Here is a 23,080-nt window from a genome sequence, read left to right on the forward strand (position 1 = left end):
GGAATTCTATGTATATCTCCCGGGTGGCGCAGCGGTCTAGGGCACTGCATCGCAGTGCTAGCTGCGTCACCAGAGTCTCTGGGTTCGCGCCCAGGCTGGGCTGGGTTCGCGCCCAGGCTCTGTCGCAGCCGGCCGCAACCGGGAGATCCGTGGGGCGACGCACAATTGGCATAGCGTCGTCCGGGTTAGGGAGGGTTTGGCCGGTAGGGAGGGTTTGGCCGGTAGGGATATCCTTGTCTCAGTATGTAAAAAATGTAATAAAATGTATGCACTCTACTGTAAGTCGCTCTGGATAAGAGCGTCTGCTAAATGACTAAAATGTAAAATGATACTCGTATGATAGGTAAGATATATACTAAACCTTGCAAAGATCCTATCCAACTGACAATCGCTTAGAAAAAAATATGAACTACTTGTACCTAGACCTAAAAAAATCTGATATCGGCACAAGATGGAGTATTGGAACAAAACTAACACAATTATAGTTAATTAAAATGTATGCTTAATCCAATATTGACTAATGTACAGAATGTATTATACAAGAGACTAAATTCAGAAATTCTACAGCACAACGGTTGAGTCATGTCTTAAGCGTAAAACCAACACTGACTCGATGATTCATGCCTTCTGGGAATGCTATAAAGTCTGAACGTTATGGGTGGAGTTAGAAAGTTGGCTGTCAGAAGTTTTACAATATACAGTTACCTTAATTCTGTCTGTCTACATATTTCAAGACATGGCATATGAGGGTTGGGTGAGACCCAATGGGTTGTACTGTACTTTTCTCATCAATCATGTAGAAAACTTTTGCTTAACTGAAAATCCAAGTGATCCTGCATTGTTGGGATGGTGGAAGAATCAAATGCATTATTATTTGAATATTGAAAGGGTGTGGGCGACAAAGAAGGGCAGAGTGGAGCAGTTTGAGGTCATGTGGAAAAGAGTATTGCAGGTGCTGGAGATTGAGGTGGTGGAAACGTGAGTCTGGGCAGATGCGATGTCGAAGTTTGCATGCGTCTGTCTGTTGTCTTTTGTCTGTTTTAGGTTTATTGTTTGACAAAAAAAGAAAGAGGCGAGATCATTTAGCTGCTGGACAATGAAAGATAATTGATTTGAAAGCCAGTAGAACATGAGAGAAATAGGCTACTGGTTTCAATGGCATATGGAAGACTTTATAAAATATTTGCCTCCACGTTTGGTCATATTTTGGCTAGGCTACTTTGAAGCTAGGTAAACAAGCCTCATATATGTAGTACAGCATTCTGGTTTCAAACAATTAAGGATATGTTTAAAAAAAAAAATGCATACTGTTTCCAGATCATTGCATAGTGGTGTGTGACGCGCTGAAGCTTGCCTACCGTTATATGCACTTGAATGGTGAATGGGAAGTGAGCTTCAATTATCAGTTGAGAAATAAAAATATCAGCTCTTTTTAAATGGTGGCAATCAAAGCAGTTAACACACAATTTTATTAAGAATTGTTTCACAGTGATTAGGCTTATAAAAGCTCATTTCACTCCAGGAGTTGTAGCAGCAGCTCTCGCACTGTCTGAGAGATTTTTCACTTAAACTAGGCTCTGTATCTTTATGCTGTGCCAATTTAATTCCACAAAGTTATGCAAATGAACCCATCGACCGATAAGCATGACATCGACTGGTATTTCCATTAATGAATAGGCTAGAAAGCATTTTGCAATGGGATTTTTTTAATTCTCCCGGACAGTTGGCTGGCGCCAATTTTATTTATCAATAAAAATATCGGCCAAAAGCAGGCTATTACCGACTAACGGAAACCCTGCTCCACATGTATACTTCTCTTTCTACCACTCCCTCTCTTCCCCCTGTACTGTGGGCTAGGCTGGCCCTCCCCAGCCTGCTCTAATCCAGCTGTCCACTGTGTTGTTGCAGATGCGGCAGGCCAGACGGCTGTCAAACCCCTGTATACAGAGGTATACGGCCCGAATCGGGGAGTGCAGCACGTATGTCAGCTCCTGTACCCCAAAGTGCCTTCTATATACTGTTGGTTTTCACTCACTTTTTGTTTTTTTATGTCATGGTGTGGACTGGAGAGTCACCCATCTGCCTCCCTAAAAACCAAACTGTACATGTCCCTCCCTGTGCGGGCTTTAACCCCTCCACCCCGCTGCCCATTCCATAACTCCAACTCAAAGTCCTCCTCTCCTCTACCTCTGCTTTTTTGCTTTTCCTGTCTTCCTCTTCATGCTCTATCTCAGCCCTGGGGTTAGTCCCATAAACTCATTCCCTTGACTTACTGTAGCTTAACCTCCCTGGACCTCTGCAGCTAGTCACTACCTCCCATTCATTCCCACTTCCACACCCCACTCACTCCCACTTCTTGCAATTGATAGGCCCTGTTGTCACCATTGTTGAAGATGACAAAACTTTTTAAACATCCCTCTGTAACTTTGAAACCCTTACCACACACACACACACACACACACAACTAATGCCTCTCTGGTACAGTGATGAAAGCTGTTGCACAGACCTGTTTCCTGTCTCTGTCCTGTCATGTCACTTCATATGTCTCTGACTCTCCTTGTCTTTCTTTCTCTCTCTGCAGTCTCCTGCAGCTGTGTACCTGTCTTAGATGTCTCACATCCTGCCTGTCTCTAGTTCTACCTCCTGTCCGCTGCCTGTATGTGTGTTTACTCTCTCAAACTGTTGACTTGCATAACCCAGTTAACTTCTCATTTTCTAAGCCAAGACAACTTGAAGTCTGAATTAATGTTGTCTTTGGGAACTAAACCCTAGTCTTCTTAACATCAATAACAGTTTAGCTGTTGGTGTGTTTTGTGTTCTGCATGTTTGTATGATGACGACTTCTGTATAAGCACATGTACTCTGAAGCTCTTAAACTAACCGCCCTGGCATACTTGAAGAATCACTCAGCCCTTTGTTTACTCACACATAAGCAGTTGCGGTGTAGGTGTTTCCGTTGCATGGTCTGCTTCAAGTCATGCACATATGTTTTGGCAAATGTTCTGTGCCCGGCTGCATGTTTGAATGCATGATACAGAATTATGATGACTTTGGTGATGCTTTACACAACATAGATTTGGTAGAAAATATATTTTTGAATAGCCAGCAAAGGCAATCGGGAGTTATTTAAGTATCCGTCACTAACTCTTTTTGCTGGGTAAATGGATTGGGTAAGTAGGTGCTACTGCGTATGTTCCCTCCCAAAAAACAACACCAACTGGTCACTGACATGTTTTTCTTTTTTACTTACTTTATTCCCCACCCCCTCTTGTTTTGTTTTTTACAGAGATTGAAATCTGACAGTGAAATACTAACTTTAAAAAAATGAGCACTACCACTTCTTCTGCTTTTCACTACCACTGCACTCCTCCCTGTACCCGTCACTGCTCTGCTAGCACTTCTACGGTCTGCAACTGCGGCTACCACTACTTCTACTACTACCACTGCTGCTGCATCAGCCGCTACACCAAAAGTCTGGCACTGGCTCTATTCACAACTCACCATGTTTCCCATCTGACTGTGATTCTGTGGGACACACGCCTCCCTCCTCTCTCAGCAGGAGCACTGTGGCCGTTCCTCCCCTTCCACATTCTACCGCAGCCAACCGGGGCCCCCCGTCCCTTGCTCGCCCATATCTGCAGTGCCACCCTACCCAGGGTGCCCTTCTGTCGCGGGCGGTGCACGCTCGGAGCCTTGCGTGGGACAGCGAGCACTTCATGAGCCTCTTGCCGCGACCCAACCACGCCCGACTGTCCCTGCAGGAGACACGCCTGTCCAAGTGACCGCCGACACTCCCCTCGAGTCGCCATGGAGACGGCGCAGCAGCTTCGAGCCCTACCCACCTGAACCCCCCCTTGACCTGGACGCTGATGACCTGCCGGTCAGCGAAGTCTGACCCATGAACTACCCCCACACTACCCCGTAACCTGGCAGAGGGGGTGGGCTACAGAGGAGAGGCTGTATGACAACAGGGGAAATGGGGGGGAAATGAGAAGAATGCTTTTGAATATCCGAGAGCAGCTGAACAGTGGGCCGCTTGTCTCATCTCCACCAAACTGAACAGAAGTCATTTGGATGGAAATGACAGAAAGCAGGCACTGGATTCCAAGCCAAAGTTAGTCTGTATAATGTGTCTGACTTCCAACCATCTCAACCCCCTGTTTGTGAAGCTGTTAATCTTCCCCAGCTAGTCAACCCTAGTCACATTAGAGTTGGAGGTCACTCAGACAAAGAGACAGGGGGGTTACGTTCTCTCCTTGTTTTCATTGTTTGGCATCTACTCAGTGGTCAAGGCCTGTGGACATTCACATGAAGTCCTGGAATCAGCTGTCTCTGTGTGGGCTGGGAGGGTGAGATTCACACTGAACTCTACACCAAAGATTCTGCGCCATTTGCCATTGTCTCCCACCTGCTTGCTCTCTTCTTTTTTATTTAATAGGGTTAATTCAGTTTAGAAAACTTTTTTTAAATATATTTTTTTATGTTGATTTAAAATATACACACTGAGTGTACGAAACATGAGGAACACCTTCCTGATATTGAGTTTCATCCCCTTTTGCCCTCAAAACAGCCTCAATTTGTCAGTGCATGGTGTCGAAAGTGTTCCACGGGGATTCTAACCCATGTCGACTCCAATGCTTCCCACAGTTGTCCAGTTGGCTGGATGTCCTTTGGGTGATGGACCATTCTTGATACACACGGGAAACCCAACAGCGTTGTAGTTCTTCCACACTAAAACTGGTGCACCTGGCACCGACCATACTCCATTCAAAGGCACTTCAATCTTTTGTCTTGCCCATTCTCCCTCGGATTGTGTATGTGTGCCATTCAATGTCTCAATTGTCTCAAGGCTTAAACATCCATTCATCTACACTGACTGAAGTGGATTTAACATGTGACATCAATAAGGGATCATAGCTTTTACCTGGATTCACCTGGTCAGTCTGTCATGTAAAGAGCAGGTGTTCCTAATGTTTTGTACACTCAGTGTATACCTGCAGCTCATGACTATGTGGACTCACACAGATTAATTCAGCAATTTGTGAGGATAATATTTTATACCACTCTGTGCCAAGCAAGTAAGTGGATATTTTAAAGGTCCAATGCAACATTTATCTCAATATCAAATAATTTCTGGGTAACAATTAAGTACATTACTGTTAAAAAAAATACGAAAATAGCTTCTTAGCAAAGAGCAATTTCTCAATCAAGATTTTTGCTTGGTCTTTCTGGGAGTGGTCTGAGTGAGGGGCATAATTGGAAGACCCTAATGGGACCTGAAAACCATCTGTTCCTGGCAGAGGTTTGAAACTCCTTTTTGTTTGTGGTTTATTCATTTATACCATCACCAGGCAAGCCAAACTCATACACAAAACAGCTCTTACACAAAAATGGCATTATCTTAATCTTCACAATTTCAAAGTATTATTCCAACCTCATAGTGTGGAAATATATATAAAACACAGAAAAATCATGTTTTTGACTGCAATGCGCCAAGCTATATTCTCTAATGACTGAATAGTTGTCAAGTAACATAGAACTAATCATACCTGTTCATTTCATGCATGCACTGTTGTTTTTATTGAACTAATGTTGTCTTTAGTTATTTACTTTAATTTATAGTGTATGACCAAATTATTCTAACATAAAGAAAATGTATCTGACTTTAAAACCTACAACAATCCCACTCTACCCACACTATAGTACCACAGTTAGAAAGTTGTTGGTACACACTGTGGACTGGTACGAGAGGACTGTGCAGTTCTTAACCAAGCCATGTACATTTGCCTAATCCTAATCCTGCAGGGTATTGTAATGGGGTTTGGATTTGTACCAATAGGACTTCGGTGAGAGAGTGAGTTATGCGACAGAGCGAGGTGGCTTCATTAAGGGACCAAAGTGAAAAGCAGTTACTTCTAGGGTAGGGATGGTCATTGTCTTGCAAAGATGTTTAAATTAATACTCCTACTGGCCACCAACATGCTTTACCCCTGACCTCTTCATACCTGTATACTGTACAGTGGCTTTAACCATTTTTTTAGTGACTGGTACCTGATTTGTTAAGTTATGACAATTGACACTGACTGCTTTGTTCTGCGTGTGTGAAAACATGGTTTTCTTTGGTGACAGTTTGTTGGGATTGTTTTATTTTGTTATGTTGTAATATAATGTGTTTAGATGTATATTTCTGTTTGAACTTCCCTGTGCCTGTATTGCAAGGTAGTGAAGGTTAACCCAACCATGCTACTCAATTGTCTTTTTTCAATAGATCTCATTAGTGGTTCTGCAAAACCATACAGCTGCTCAAGTGCCTGCATAAATTCTATTAAAAAACAAAGCTTTTCTAATCCATTTTGTCTTGTGTACTAGATTTTAATTGTCGCTATTTATTACGGTGATGACTTGGAAGAAATAAACACTTAGAAAATGCTCGTGTTGATTTGAATTATTGCAATTCCGTTCAACCCAGATGAGCAGTGGCTCATGATCTGCTCATCCAACTTTCCCACTGGCCATTTACACATTTTGAAATAAAATCAAGGACTAAATCCAGATGACCCAGACAATTCTAAGAAATCATAAACCGTGAAATAAACTATGCTAAATACTAAGAAATGGTTCAACCTCTGTTACTCAGCCTAATAGTTAATTGTATGACTACTCTGCCCCCTGGTGGTGAAATGTTAACATTTTGCTTTCTTCCCAGAGTAGAAATGTCACACTACATTTGACTCACTCCTGTACAGACTGACCTTTTGTAATAGTCAGTTAGCAGTCAACAATGTTAGGGTGTTCTGTGTGAGCAGTGTGTGATATAAGTTGTGTGTGTGGTTGAATGGAGGCCCACGGTGACCAATGATGTCATACAGTTGCTTGTGGACAACAAAAACATCTGGATAGACTGTGGGCCAGTACGGCTCTCAGCGCCTGGGGTAGCCCAGTCTCTCTGCCTTTATTGGCCTACAACGGGCTTTTGTGGGGCTTCTGAGAGACAAATAGAGCTGCAGTTGGCCCTAAGAGACTTTTGCATGTACTCATGCAGAATGATACATATCACACCAACAATGTGTCCAAGTTGAGATTTGTCTTGCTTTATTTTCCTTATTAGGGTGTAACCTAAAGTCGTTTTCAATTGGGTTGATATTGTCCCTATAGGTTGCCATGTCATTTTTACAAAATACATTCAAATGGCAAGAGTGTTTACAACACCAAACGTCATGAACTCCAATGTCAGTTCACTCCCCTCTTAGCAAGGCAAGACAAAGTGAACCATTATGAAAACAGGACCCTCTCCATTGGGATGGAGGAGGATGTTAGACAAGCCCCATAGCCCCACAGGGGGCCCTAGGCAACCTCCATCCCAGTGCCTGGGCCATGAGTATTGGTCCAACCACCTCATTAAACCATAGTCATTAAAATATCCCTGGCCCATAACCAATCATAGTATGTGAGAGCGGTTTATGACCGTGATTCATTGGTCCATTGTTTGCTGGATCTTTTACAGCCCACCACAGGCATCTAATGTAACAGAGATGTGTTGTTCACTACACTATATAAGCCACTAGCTATAACATTGGAATTTCCGCTTCTCACACATGCAATTGGCCAATATTTTCTCCAATAACAACAATTTGTTTAATCTTCAATATGTGCAACTTCAGAAAACTGTTTGGATTTCTGTTAGAATACCACAAAGAGCAGTTAGCTAATTATCATAGGATCAATGTTTGTTGAAATAAAAACCTTTGAATGTTAGCTTTGCTTACAAAATTGATTATGATTCATCCCCACCCAAGTTCCCCTCATATTGGTTTCTGTTTTGTTTCATTCATTTCTGACCACACATATGGCATAATTCATGAATTAAGAAATTTTGTCTTTTTTTTATAAGATTGAGCAATAATTATTTTATAAATGGCTTATAACCCACAGCCACCATAAAACCCCTCACACCATCCCTCGCTGTTGTTTTTGTAGCCTAATTACATGAGTTGAGTAAGTTGCTAAAAGTGACTAGTTCGTATAGGGAACAGTAAAAAACTGGATTTTAGGAAAATCCATTATCTCCCTGGCAGAATTATACATGCTTCATGACCTGGGGTGTAAAGTACTTAAGTAGTACTTTAAAGTATTTTTACTTAAGTCGTTTCTTGGGTATCAGTACTTTACTATTTAGATTTTTTTATTACTTTTACTTCACTACATTCCTAAAGAAAATAATGTACTTTTTACTCCATACATTTTCCCTGAAACCCAAAAGTACTCATTACATTTTGAATGCTTAACAGGACAGGAAAATCATCCAATTCACACACTTATCCCTGGTCATCCCTACTGCCGCTGATCTGGTGGACTCACTAAACAAACATTCTTTGTTTATTAGTAATGTCTGAGTGTACCCCTGGCTATCCGTAAAAGGAAAAAAAGAAAAGAAAATGTTGCCGTCTGGTTTTTAAATAAGGAATTTGAAATGATTTATACTTTCACTTTTGATACTTAAGTATATTTGAGCAATTACATTTACTTTTGATACTTAAGTATATTTAAAACCAAATACATATAGACTTTTACTCGTAGTATTTTACTGGGTGACTTTCACTTTTACTTGAGTTATTTTACCCGGTCACAACTAATAGACTTGTTTACGTGCTGCTGTGCGGTTTGTTGCTAACGTTTCTTTGCTACCTGCCAACTACAGTTTTTACTTTTTCAATTACCGTTTTATATTGAACAGTTTTCCCTCGCTTGACTTTTCATTCAAGTTTTTCACCCTGTACGCTTTATCTGTACATGGTTCTACATGACCTCCACCAGCCGAAGTTAATTAGTAACATTAACATTATGCCTTCTAATTGCAGTCGCTGTACTCATCATACACAAGAGAACGGTCACCTTATGGCGAGGATAGCCGTGCTGCAAGCCCAGCTTCAGACGCTGAAACAGCGTCTGTGCCACCAATAAGTACAGATAGTAGTATAAATCCCCTCGCACAGTCACCGCAACCGTACAATTTTCTCATGGCTTCTGGAAGGAAATGGTGTAGGAATGCTCAACCGGTGTCGCTCATTCAGCCGACAGAAACTTTCAACCGGTTCGCCCCATTAAGCAACGAGTCCGAGTCGTCTCTAGTCTCTCCTCCACCCGTTACGGGGTCAGACGCCGAAGCGTCCCACCATTAGCTCTGACAAATTGAACACCCTAGTCATTGGCGACTCCATTACCCGTAGTATTAGACTTAAAAAGAATCATCCAGCGATCATACACTGTTTACCAGGGGGCAGGGCTACCGACGTTAAGGCTAATCTGAAGATGGTGCTGGCGAAGGCTAAAACTGGCGAGTGTAGAGAGTATAGGGATATTGTTATCCCGTCGGCACCAACGACGTTAGGATGAAACAGTCAGAGGTCACCAAGCACAACATAGCTTCAGTGTGTAAATCAGCTAGAAAGATGTCGGCATCGAGTAATTGTCTCTTTCCCCCTCCCAGTTAGGGGAGTGATGAGCTCTACAGCAGAGTCTCACAACTCAATCGCTGGTTGAAAACTGTTTTCTGCCCCTCTCAAAAGATTGAATTTGTAGATAATTTTCTGGGACTCACACACAAACAGGACCAAACCTGGCCTGCTGTGGAGTGACGGACTCCATCCTAGCTGGAGGGTTGCTCTCATCTTATCTATGAACATAGACAGGGCTCTACCTCCTCTAGCTCCACAATGAAATAGGGTGCAGGCCAGGCAGCAGGCTGTTAGCCACCCTGCCAGCTTAGTGGAGTCTGCCACTAGCGTAGTCAGCTCAGCTATCCCCCATTGAGACTGTCTGTGCCTCGATCTAGGTTGGGAAAAACTAAGCATGACGGTGTTTGCCTTAGCAATCTCACTGGAATAAAGACCTCCTCCATTCCTGTCATTATTGAAAGAGATTATATCTCACATCTCAAAATAGGGCTACTTAATGTTAGATCCCTCACTTCCAAGGCAGTTATAGTCAATTAACTAATCACTGATCATAATCTTGATGTGATTGGCCTGACTGAAACATGGCTTAAGCCTGATGAATTTACTGTGTTAAATGAGGCCTCTCCTCCTGGTTACACTAGTGACCATATTACCATAGTGACCACAGTTACCATAGTTACCATAGTGACCACAAAGGCAGAGGTGTTACTAACAATAGCAAATTTCAATTTACAAAAAAGAAAATGACTGAGTTTTTGTCTTTTGAGCTTCTAGTCATGAAATCTATGCAGCCTACTCAATCACTTTTTATAGCTACTGTTTATACGCCTCCTGGGCCGTATAAAGCATTCCTCACCGAGTTCCCTGAATTCCTATCGGACCTTGTAGTCATGGCAGATAATATTCAAATTTTTGGTGACTTTAATATTCACGTGGAAAGTCCACAATCGCACTTAAAAGGCTTTCGGAGCCATCATCGACTAAGTGGGTTTTGTCCAACATGTTCCCGGACCTACTCACTGCCACAGTCATCCTCTGGACCTAGTTTTGTCCCGTGGAATAAATAAGATCCACAATAATGTTTTTCCTCATAATCCTGGACTATCGGACCACCATTTTATTACGTTTGCAATCGCAACAAATAATCTGCTCAGACCCCAACCAAGGATCATCAAAAGCAGTGCAATAAATTCTCGGACAACCCAAAGATTCCTAGATGCCCTTCCAGACTCCCTCCACCTATCCAAGGATGTCAGAGTACAAAAATCAGTTAACCACCTAACTGAGAAACTACATTTAACCTTGCGTAATACCCTAGATGCAGTCGCACCCCTAAAAACAAAAAACATTTGTCATAAGAAACTAGCTCCCTGGTATACAGAAAATACCCAAGCCCTGAAGCAAGCTTCCAGAAAATTGGAACGGAAATGGCACTACACCAAACTGGAAGTCTTCCGACTAGCTTGGAAAGACAGTACCGTGCAGTATCGAAGAGCCCCCACTGCTGCTCAATCATCCTATTTTTCCAACTTAATTGAGGAGAATAAGTACAATCCAAAATGTATTTTTGATACTGTCGCAAAGTTAACTAAAAAGCAGCATTCCCCAAGAGAGGATGGCTTTCACTTCAGCAGTGATAAATTCATGAACAACTTTGACGAAAAGATCATAATCATTAGAAAGCAAATTACGGACTCCTCTTTAAATCTGCATATTTCTCCAAAGCTCAGTTGTCCCGAGTCTGCATAACACTGCCAGGACTTAGGATCAAGGGAGACACTCAGGTTTTTTCATACTATATCTCTTGACACATTGATGAAAGTAGTCTTGGCCTCTATACCTTCAAGCTGCACATGGAACCCTATTCCAACTAAACTACTGAAAGAGCTGCTTCCTGTGCTTGGCCCTCCTATGTTGAATATAATAAACTGCTCCCTATCCACCGGATGTGTACCAAACTCACTAAAAGTGGCAGTAATAAAGCCTCTCTTGAAAAAGCCAAACCTTGACCCAGAAAATATAAAAAACTATCGGCCTATATCGAATCTCCCATTCCTCTCAAAAAAGCTGTTGTGCAGCAACTCACTGCCTTCCTGAAGACAAACAATGTATACGAAACACTTCAGTCTGGTTTTAGACCCAATCATAGCCCTGAGACTGCACTCGTGAAGGTGGTAAATTACCTTTTAATGGCGTCAGACCAAGGCTCTGCATCTGTCCTCGTGCTCCTAGACCTTCAACCCAAATTGGTCTACACGGACAAATTCTGGCCTGGTTTAGATCTTATCTGTCGGAAAGATATCAGTTTGTCTGGGGATGGTTTGTCTTCTGAGAAATCAACTGTAAATGTTGGTGTTCCTCAAGGTTCTGTTTTAGGACCACTTGTTTTCACTATATATTTTACCGCTTGGTGATGTCATTCGGAAACATAATGTCAACTTTCACTGCTATGCGGACGATACACAGCTGTACATTTCGATGAAACATGGTGAAGCCCCAAAATTGCCCTCCCTGGAAGCCTGTGTTTCAGACATAAGGAAGTGGATGGCGGCAAATGTTTTACTTTTAAACTCGGACAAAACAGAGATGCTAGTTCTAGATCAAAAGAAACAAAGAGATCTTCTTGGATCAGAAAAAGTCCTCCATGGTTTTGTCACTTCTACATTAGACTACTGCAATGCTCTACTTTCCAGCAACCCGGATAAAGCACTAAATAAACTTCAGTTAGTGCTAAACACGGCTGCTAGAATCTTGACTAGAACCCAAAAATGTGATCATATTACTCCAGAGCTAGCCTCTTTACACTGGCTTCCTGTTAAGGCTAGTGCTGATATCAAGGTTTTACTGCTAACCTAACTGCTAACCATTACATGAGCTTGCTCCTACCTATCTTTCCGATTTGGTCCTGCCGTACATACTTACAAGTACGCTACGGTCACAAGACGCAGGCCTCCTTACTGTCCCTAGAATTTCTAAGCCATCAGCTGGAGGCAGGGCTTTCTCCTATAGAGCTCCATATTTATGCAATGGTCTGCCTATCCATCTGAGAGATGCAGACGCAGACTCGGTCTCGAACTTTAAGTCTTTATTGAAGACTCATCTCTTCAGTAGGTCCTATGATTGAGTGTAGTCTGCCCCAGGGGTGTGAGGGTGAATGGAAAGGCACTGGAGCGACGAACCGCCCTTGCTGTCTCCCGTGGGGGGAGGTCTTCGTGGGCTATACTCAGCCTTGTCTCAGGGTAGTAGGTTTGTGGTTGAAGATATCCCTCTAGTGGTGTGGGGGCTGTGCCTTGGCAAAGTGGGTGGGGTTATATCCTGCCTGTTTGGCCCTGTCTGGGGGTATCGTCGGACAGGGCCACAGTGTCTCCCGACCCCTCCTGTCTCAGCCTCCAGTATTTGTGCTGCAATAGTTTGTGTTGGGGGGCTAGGGTCAGTCTGCTATATCTGGAGTATTTCTCATGTCTTATCCGGTGTCCTGTGTGAATTTAAGTATGCTCCCTCTAATTCTCTTTTTCTCTCTTTCTCTCTCTCTCTTCTCTCGGAGGACCTGAGCCCAAGGACCATGCCTCAGACTACCTGGCCTGATGACTCCTTGCTCTCCCCAGTCCACCTGGTCATGCTGCTGCTCCAGTTTCAACTGTTCTGCCTGCGGCTATGGAACCCTGACCTATTCACTGGACGTGCTACCTTGTCCCGGACCTTCTGTTTTGGATTCTCTCTCTACCGCACTTGTTGTCTCTAACTCTGAACGATCGGCTATGAAAAGACAACTGACATTTACTCCCGAGGTTCTGACCTGTTGGACCCTCTACAACCACTGTGATTATTATTATCTGACCCTCCTGGTCATCAATGAACATTTGAACATCTTGGCCATGTTCTGTTATAATCTCCACCAGGCAAAGCCAGAAGAGGACTGGCCACCCCTCAGAGGCTGGTTCCTCTTTAGGTTTCTTCCTAGGTTCTGGCCTTTCTAGGGAGTTTTCCTAGCCACTGTGCTTCTACATCTGCTTTGCTTGCTGTTTAGGGTTTTAGGCTGGGTTTCTGTACAGCACTTTGTGACATTGGCTGATGTAAAAAGGAATCTTTACTTTTACTCAAGTCTTACAATTGAGTACTTTTTTCACCACTGTTTATGACATCTCATCTCTCCTGTTGTAAGGCAGTCTGTGTATAGCTTCCTATTGATTGCAGAATTATCATATCAAGTTAATCAATGTTATGATGGCCCACACACATGAATGGGAATATATTATTCACTATTTAATTTTCTAAACAGCTAAATTAAAATGTTTATCTAAAGGCACATAAGGAAAGTATTCAGACCCCTTCCCTTTTTCCACATTCTGTTACGTTACAGCCTTATTTTAAAATGGATTAAATAAAAAATGTACACACAATACCCCACAATGACAAAGCGAAAACAGGTTTTTTGATTTCTTTGCAAATGTATTCAAAATAAAAAAACATACCTTATTTACATAATACAGACCCTGCTATGAGACTCAAAATTGAGCTCAGGTGCATCCTGTTTCCATTGATCATCATTGAGACGTTTCTATAGCTTAATTGGTGTCCACCTGTAGTAAATTCAATTGATTGGACATGATTTGGAAAGGCACACACCTGTCTATAAGGTCACTCAGTTGACAGTGCATGTCAGAGCAAAAACCTAGTCATGACGTCAAAGGAATTGTTTGTAGAGCGCCAAGACAGGATTTTGTTGAGGCATAGATCTGGGGAAGAGTACCAAAACATTTCTGCAGCATTCAAGGTCCCCCAAAACACAGTGGCCTCCATCATTCTTAAATGGAAGAAGTTTGAAACCACAAAGACTCTTCCATTGAACTGGCATCCCGGCCAAACTGATCAATCAGGGGAGAAGGTACAGAGTTCCTCTATGGAGATGGGAGAACCTTCCAGAAGGACAACCTTCTCTGCAGTACTCCACCAATCAGACCTTTATGGTAGAGTGGCTAGACTGAAGCCATTCCTCAGTGAAAGGCACATGACAGTCCGCTTGGAGTTTGCCAAAAGGCACCTAAAGGATTCTCAGACCATGAGAAACAAGATTCTCTAGTCTGATGAAACGAAGATTTAACACTGTCCTAAATGCCAAGCGTCACGTCTGGAGGAAATCTGTCACCATCCCTACGGTGAAGCATGGTGGTGGCAGCATCATGCTGTGGAGCTGTTTTTTAGAGGCAGGGACTAGGACACTAGTCAGGATCGAGATGAACAGAGCAAAGTACAGAGAGATCCTTGATGAAAACCTGCTCCAGAGCGCTCAGGACCTCAGACTGGGGTGAAGATTCACTTTCCAACAGGACAACGACCCTAAGCACACAGCCAAGCCAATGCAGGAGTGGCTTCGGGACAAGTCTCTGAATGTCCTTGATTGGCCCAACCAGACCCCGGCCATGAACCCGATCGAACATCTCTGGAGAGACCTGAAAATAGCTGTGCAGTGACGCTCCCCATCCAACCTGACAGAGCTTGATAGGATCTGCATAGAAGAATGGGAGAAACCCCAAATACAGGTGTACCAAGCTTGTAGCATCATACCCAAGAAGACTCGAGGCTGTAATCACTGCCAAAGGTGCTTCAACAAAGTACTGAGAAATACTTATGTAAATGTGAGATGAGTTTTAAAAAATTATAGATTTGCCAAAATATCTAAACCGGTTTTTGCTTTGTCATTATGGAGTATCGTGTGTAGATTGATGAGGGGGGGGGACTATTTAATCCATTTTGAGTAAGGCTGTAGAGTAACAAAATGTGTTACAAGTCAAGGGGTTTGAATACTTTCCGAATGCACTGTATCTAACTACCATCGTGGGTTCGTCCAGCCTGTTCAAAGGGTCTAGTCATTCAGGCCAGTCCTGCACTTCGATCCACTGTATATTCGAAAGGTGTAGTATATACCAAGTTAAACCTATATTCCAAAATGGAATTAATTCAAATAGGCCTAAATGCTAAATAAATAAATATCGAAGCCTTAGGGCGTCATACTCATACACCAATTGCAATGCGTGTTATTGTCTGGAACGTGTGCCGGGTCATGTGGAATTGAATAGGCTTTTATAAATGCAGTGCCAGCAAAAAAACGTTAAATCGCCTATTGGTGCGCAGTGGAAGTGGAGCTTTTCCAAATCCCGCTGTACTACAGTGACTGTTCTGCTCTACACTTTTCAGTCAACATATTCAAACGTAATGCAAGTTTTAGAGTAGCCCGGACACTTTTTGTTTACTTCACAATTTTTGGCCAACAGTCCGTTTCACAGTAAACCACCATGTTTTGGTCACTATTGTGCGTAACCGTTTGCTTGGCATCCCTACCTGCCGAAGCACAGATCTCTAATAGGTACGTTATCGGATGTCCCAGTCGTTGTGACAAGGCGATGTGTCCACGTATGCCAGCTGAGTGCTTAGCAGGAAAAATCCTCGACCACTGCAACTGCTGCCCGGTGTGCGCCTCTGGAGAGGGCGAAGCGTGCGGCGGCAATGGGAAGCTTGGAGACCCGGTGTGTGCAGATGGTTTGGAGTGTTCGGTATCGGGCGGAGTGGGCTACTCTGCCACCGTCAGAAGAAGAGGGAAGAGCGGCGTTTGCGCCTGCAAAACTACCGACCCTGTATGTGGCAGCGACGGTGTATCCTATCGTAACATCTGCGAGCTCAAGAGAGTCAGCAACCGGGCGCTGAAACTTCAGCAGCCACCTGTTCTGTTCATTCAACGGGGAGCTTGTGGAAAAGGTAACTTATTTATTAGGCATATTCTTTCATTCCACCACTTGAATGTGCTAATTGTTTTATCATTCCTTCTGGTGGCTTCCTAAATCAGTGCTAGTGTTACTCAACTTTAGGCGCAAATACAATACCTTCAGAAAGTATTTATACCCCTTGACTTATTCCACATTTTGTTGTTACAGCCTGAATTGAAAATACATATTTTTTTTCATACATCTACACACAATACCCCACAATTACAAAGTGAAAACACGTTTTTAGAAATGTTTGCAAATGTATTGAAATACATAAATATCAAATTTACATTAGTATTCACACCCCTGAGTTAATACTTTGTAGAAGCACTTTTGGCGGTGAATACAGCTGTGAGTCTCTTTGGGTACGTTTCTAAGAGCTTTGCACACCAGGATAGTACAATATTTGCCCATTATTTTCTAAATTCTTTAAGCTCTGTCAAGTTGATCACAGCCACTTTCAAGTCTTGCCATATATTTTCAAGCCAATTTAAGTCAACTGTAACTCGGCCACTCAGGAACATTCAATGTCATCTTGGTAAGAAACTCCCGTAGATTTGGACTTGTGTTTTAGGTTATTGTCCTGCTGAAAAGTGAATTTGTCAACCCAGTGTCTGCTGGAAAGCAGATTGAATAAGGTTTTCCTCTAGGATTTTGTCTGTGCTTATAGCTGTATTTGGTTTATTTTTATCCTAAAGAAAACTCCCTACTCCTTGCAGATGACAATCATACCCATAACATGATGCAGCCACCACTATGCTTGAAAATATGAAGTCATACTCAGTGATGTGGTGGATTTGTCCCAAACATAACATTTTATATTCAGGACAAAAAGTGAATTTCTTTGCCAAAGTTTTTGCAGTATTACTTAAGTGCCTTGTTGCAAACAGGATGCATCTTTTGCAATATTTTATTCTATACAAGCTTCCTTATATTCACTCTGCCATTTAGGTTAGTGTTGTGGAGTAACGACGATGTTGTTGACCATCCTCTGTTTTCTTATATCACAACCATTGAACTCTGTAACTGTTTTAAAATCACAATTGTCCTTACGGTGAAATCCATGAGCAGTGTCCTTCCTCTCCGGCAACAGAGTTGGGAAGGACGCCTGTATCGTTGTAGTGACTGGGTGTATTGATACACCATCTAAAGCCTAATTAATAACTTCACCATGCTCAAAGGGATATTCAGCATCTGCTTTTTTTATTTTTACATACTGTATCTAGCATCCGGTGTCTCTTTGAGGCATTGAAAACCTCCCTGGTCTTTGGTGTAATCTGTGCTTGAAATTCACTACTCGATTGAAGGACCATACAGATAATTGTACTGTATGTGTGGGGTACAAAGATAGTGGTTAACATGATTTATTAATGACACCCTATTATTGAACACCAAATGAGTCCATGCAATTTGTTAAGCACATTTTTACTCCTGAACTTATTTAGGCTTGCCATAACAAAGGGGTTGAGTACTTACATTGAAAGTATATAGTGCAAGTGATCAATGCTGTTCAAGATTCTTCACAGATTATTAAAGCAATTGAGAAGATCTCCACGGACCTGCAACCTTTGCATGCAATATTGAACATGCACACTTTCTATTATTACATAAGAAAAAATGTACAGTTAGACTACAGTAGGCTAGCCTCAAAATGTGGCAATGGATGTTACTCATTTGAAGGTTGAATAATTACTGTTAGGCCTAGTTTGTAAGAGAGACTTAGCTTCAGGCTATTAACTGTATTACAAAGTAATATTGAATTGTTTGGTTGACAACACAAACATATCAACATTTAATGCTTGGATAGTTACATCTGAGCCACTGGCTTAATCTTATTTTTTTACTTTTATTTTTTATTTCGATGACGACATGAATCAAACATATAATTTGTTAACTTGTCGACAAGTTAATAGGCTATTTACTGTATTGCAAAAGTGATATTGAATTGTGTCTCAACGCAACCAAATATCAACATTTGAAGATGTATATTTTATGTCACTGACTTATTCTTGCTTTGATTCCAGTTTGTCTACAAATTAATGATTCATACTTACTGTATGTTGGATTTACGTCTCCATCTCAACCAAACATCTACAGTTGAAGTCGGAAGTTTACATACACTTAGGTTGGAGTCATTAAAACTCGTTTTTGTCAACTACTCCACAAGTTTCTTGTTAACAAACTATAGTTTTGGCAAGTCGGTTAGGACATCTACTTTGTGCATGACACAAGTAATTTTTCCAAAAATTGTTTACAGACAGATTATTTCACTTATTCACTGTATCACAATTCCAGTGGGTCAGAAGTTTACATATACGAAGTTGACTGTGCCTTTAAACAGCTTGGAAAATTCCATAAAATTATGTAATGGCTTTAGAAGCTTCTGATAGGCTAATTGACATCATTTGAGTCAATTGGAGGTGTACCTGTGGATGTATATCAAGGCCTACCTTCAAACTAAGTGCGTTTTTGCTTGACATCATGGGGAAATCAGCCAAGACCTCAGAAAAACAATTGTAGACCACAAGTCTGGTTCATCCCTGGGAGCAATTTCCAAATGCCTGAAGGTTACCACGTTCAATCTGTACAAACAATAGTACGCAAGTATAAACACCATGGGACCACGCAGCCATCATACCACTCAGGGAGAAGACGCGTTTTGTCTCCTAGAGATGAACGTACTTTGGTGCACTTCATAAAATAGATGGCATCATGAGGAAGGAAAATTATGTGGATATATTGAAGCAACATCTCAAGACATCAGTCAGGAAGGTAAAGCTTGGTTGCAAATGGGTCTTCCAAATGGACAATGACCCCAAGCATACTTCCAAAGTTGTGGCAAAATGGCTTAAGGACAACAAAGTCAAGGTATTGGATTGGCCATCACAAAGCCCTGACCTAAATCCTATAGAACATTTGTGGGCAGAACTGAAAAAGTGTGAGAGAGAGCAAGGCGGCCTACAAACCTGACTCAGTTACACCAGCTCTGTCAGGAGGAATGGGCCGAAATTCACCCAACTTATTGTGGGAAGCTTGTGGAAGGCTACCCAAAACGTTTGACCCAAGTTAAATAATTTAAAGGCAACGCTACCAAATACTAATTGAGTGTATGTAAACTTCTGACCCACCGGGAATGTGATGAAAGAAATAAAAGGTGAAATAAATCATTCTCTCCTATATTATTCTGACATTTCACATTCTTAAAATGAAGTGGTGATCCTAACTGTCCTTAAACAGGGAATGTTTACTGGGATTAAATGTCAGGAATTGTGAAAAACTGAGTTTTAAATGTATTTGGCTAAGGTGTATGTAAACTTCTGACTTCAACTGTGTGTTAAAGAATAGGACTAAATCTAATCAAACTTGAAATGCACTTTAAATAAAGTTTGATTTATTTATATTCTTTGACTTAGATTTTTGGTTGAGATGGAGACGTGAATACAACACAATGATTAAGTTGCAGATTACTTTTGAAATCAACCTCAGCTTGAAAATCTAGGCCGCCTATATGCATTGTCTATTTTAAGTTGAACCCTGGGTTGAATTGAAACACCAGCTGTTGATGACGTTACAAATGCTATATAGGCCTAAATAGTATCGTTGTTGTTATACTGTATGATTTATCAAGTATGGGTACACTTAATTTTCTCTGTTAAACCTACACTATGGAATGACTGATAGCTAAATATATTCACTAATGATATTAAAAGAACTGTCAATAATCGTTCTCATGATACGACATTGATTGTCGTATCATTACAAGGTTTGTCTGGGCATAAGCAACATTAGAATACACAAGGTGCAATTTCAAAATTTGGTTGTGCATCAGCAGTTTTTCTCTTGTAATGTCAATCACTGACAGTCACTCAATTAGCCATGTCAGCTAACAATTTTTAGCGATCTAAACTTGTAGTAATACAGGGGGCCCCCATTTGATTTTCAAATTGTATTTGTCATATACACATGTTTAGCAGTTATTGCGGGTGTAGCGAAATGCTTGTGTTCCTTTCTCCAACAGTGCAGTAAGTCACTCTCACTCAGATATCATTAAAGAGCAACAGCCCCTAAAAAGCAACTTCTCATTTTGAAAATGGTCTATGTGGCATCGATATGAGTCAGAATATTCTAGTGTCAAAATTGACTACTAAGTGTAAATAGGATAATTTTGGTCATAAAGTCAGCCTAGTCCAAAACCGAGATTTGCGAGTTGATAGGAAAAAATGATATGTCAAGGAATGAAGGTTACCATATCAGTTTTCTGTGGGTTGGGATTATTTTAATCCTGCCCACAGCTGGCAGCACCCAAGTAATCATCAATTCGGAGCACAGCTGCACGCGACCCAATCATAATGCATTGGTCAGTTTGTGTTGACATTCAACATCTCTATGGGGCTAGTTAGGTCCCATTTACATTACATAATGTAAATGGGACAATATTTTTAAATGTCAAAGGCACAAAATATTAATGACTTAACGTCATACCAACTATAAGTTGTAGAAATTCATATACAAATATTGGCACTGCATCTGTTCCTAACATTTTCAAAATGTGAATGACGCTGAGGAGGAGGATGCAGAGACGACCTTTACGCTCACACCATACTGTACAGTATGTGCATGACAGAAGGCTATCTGAAGCTTTTTGAAGGTCTCCATGTGTATACCTTTTCCAACATGAGGACACAAGGCAGGCCGAAGTGATGTCTGAGCAAACATTTGGGATGCAAATACTTGATCCAGCTCTTCTCCAGCTCCAGTCAGCCTAAGAAAGCAAAGTGCAGCTCTGTGCCAAGCTACATGAAGGCCCCTGGCCAAGTAAAGAGAGGCTCCAGACTACTGGCCTCACTTAAAGTAAACACATGAAATTACTCTTGGTACATGATGTCATTTTCATCTAGTTTCTGAAGTTGTCGATTATGCAAGTTGTTTGAAGTGGCACAGGATTTAGGTAAAATGTTGCTTTCCCATGGGCCCCTCTTGTGTTTTCTCAACTAATTTAGTCACAGAAGGGCATATATGACCTGCAAAAACTAGTTTTAGATTTATTGGTATTTTACAAAAGGTAAGATAATACAAATGTTGACTTTAGGATGTTGAGAACAACCTTTTCATTCATTTAAATTTACACCCAAAGGAAAGGCAACATTATGCATATCTCTGGTGATTGATTGGTGCTTGCTGCTTTTACAATGGCAAGCTGTGTTGATGTGCTTTCAAATCAAAGTTCATTGGTCGCGTACAATGGAGAATGTGAATTGTCTTTGATTATGCTTGGTGGCTCATGTACAGTATGCTGATTGTGCACATATTTCCTCCCAGCCTTCTGGTCTCTGCCTCCCTTTTGCCACTCTTCCTGTTTCTTTCTCTATAACCATGTTTCCATCCACAGTTTTTCAGCGAGTCAAGTCATATTGTATTAAAAAAAAAAAACATGACAGCTGTGATGGAAACAGGAGGTTTCGGTGTAATTTTATAAATGCCGACAGATAATGTGTTCGTCCTATATGGTGGGATCGTTTTGTGTTGGTAAAATTAATTATGTAGGAAATGGCATTGGAAACCCCTTTATGCGCAAATATTGATATAATAACTATCATATCGAAGTACATTTGGAGTCATGCGATGATATGGTGTTTGGTCCTCCCACTAAAATTTGGGAAACCATGCAGTTTTTAGGCTATAGATTAAATAAATGGTGATGAACTTCACAAGTTGGTGTATGAGTATGATGCTCCTTTCCAATAAATGTTGAAGGTCCTATTCTGGTGACAGGATGATCGATGCTTGACTGCCGTTTGACAAATACGAATATTCTTGCTGTTATCCATAATAGGCGAATCTGTGCAGGTAGACTAGCCAACCTGCACAGCCTACCCGTACTGTCTGCGAGCTGTTGGCTAGAGCGCAGGTACCAAGACCGAAGGAGGCCATTTGGTATTTAACGCAACAGTTTTTGTGACAAAACTATCGGTAGAGTTGAAAATGCTATGGAAACACATTGCACTTTAGATTTGTATTCGGTACATGAGAACTTAAGCGAAAACAGATATTTTGTGTTCACTACGTCATCACGCTGTGATTTTTATCTGCAACAAGTCCATTTGGTGGAAACATGCTGTACCACTGGTGGAAAAATGTGCATATTTTCTTTATGTGGAGTCTAGAATATTCTCATGAAAATATGTCGTCAATTTGAAGAGAACCTAGTTTACTCCTTCCTCTGCTTTATCATTCTCCATATTTCTTTCCCTATTCCTTTCCCAGTCTCTGATCCCAAATATAAGGCACATTCCTAGACCGTAGTTCACTACCCAGTCCTCTAGACTATACCCTTTCTAGCTTCGCACTTTCAGTTCATCAGCAAGGGTCTAGGCCCTAGGGACAGTGACCAGGGATTGAATTGGGATTGTGCTTTTCTGTGTATGTTCACAGAGTTCAGTGACTATGTTTCCTTTGACTTAGGGACTCTCTCAAAGGCTTAGTGAGTGTGTATTCAGTGCAGCCAATGCATTTGCTGCCTCACAGCCTCGCAGCAAGGGACGTGAATTACAGTAATACTGCAGAAGGTATGCAATCCCACTGACACTGCAACCCAATCCCTCTGCATGTAGGATGGGGATAAGGAAGAGCAGCTTCCTTAGGGAAAAACTCAAACTACTAACAGTGTGTACAGGCACGCAGACTGGTGTGTGTTGGGGAGTGCTTGATACAAGAATGAAGTTTGATTTCTTGGTGAGGTCAGTGAGTTGGAGTGTGTCTAATTAGAGGGAGAGATACATACCTGGGTGGAATGTCTCTTTGAGAGGAGGTTACTGTGCTGGCCCTTGGAGATCATGACTTTCTAAAGAAGCTCATTGTTTCATG

At 41.6% G+C, this 23,080-nt stretch overlaps 2 protein-coding genes across 15 annotated transcripts in view; both read left to right on the top strand.

The window, feature by feature from the left end:
- Positions 1 to 15,472, top strand: part of LOC139570956 (pleckstrin homology domain-containing family A member 1-like) — a 41,965-nt gene extending 26,493 nt beyond the window's left edge. For 2 of the 14 annotated variants that reach the window (XM_071393323.1, XM_071393315.1), the window contains exons 12-14: positions 1,909 to 1,979; positions 2,582 to 2,656; positions 3,557 to 6,429. In XM_071393323.1, the coding sequence (XP_071249424.1) occupies positions 1,909 to 1,979; positions 2,582 to 2,656; positions 3,557 to 3,782 (372 nt within the window). In that variant the 3' untranslated portion in view covers positions 3,783 to 6,429. Of the gene's footprint in view, positions 1 to 1,908; positions 1,980 to 2,581; positions 2,657 to 3,286; positions 6,430 to 12,999 lie in introns of those variants that run through there. The other 12 variants (XM_071393326.1, XM_071393319.1, XM_071393324.1 and 9 more) reach the window with 10 other exon arrangements.
- An 83-nt stretch (positions 15,473 to 15,555) lies between these two features.
- The window catches only part of LOC139570957 (serine protease HTRA1A-like), a 34,495-nt gene continuing 26,970 nt past the window's right edge, over positions 15,556 to 23,080 (top strand). Inside the window, exon 1 of the mRNA XM_071393331.1 lies at positions 15,556 to 16,208. Within this exon, the coding sequence (XP_071249432.1) occupies positions 15,749 to 16,208 (460 nt within the window). The 5' untranslated portion in view covers positions 15,556 to 15,748. The remainder of the gene's footprint in view (positions 16,209 to 23,080) is intronic.

The sequence above is a fragment of the Salvelinus alpinus genome, chromosome 3 (genome assembly GCF_045679555.1).
Source record: "Salvelinus alpinus chromosome 3, SLU_Salpinus.1, whole genome shotgun sequence".
Classification (NCBI taxonomy): domain Eukaryota; kingdom Metazoa; phylum Chordata; class Actinopteri; order Salmoniformes; family Salmonidae; genus Salvelinus; species Salvelinus alpinus.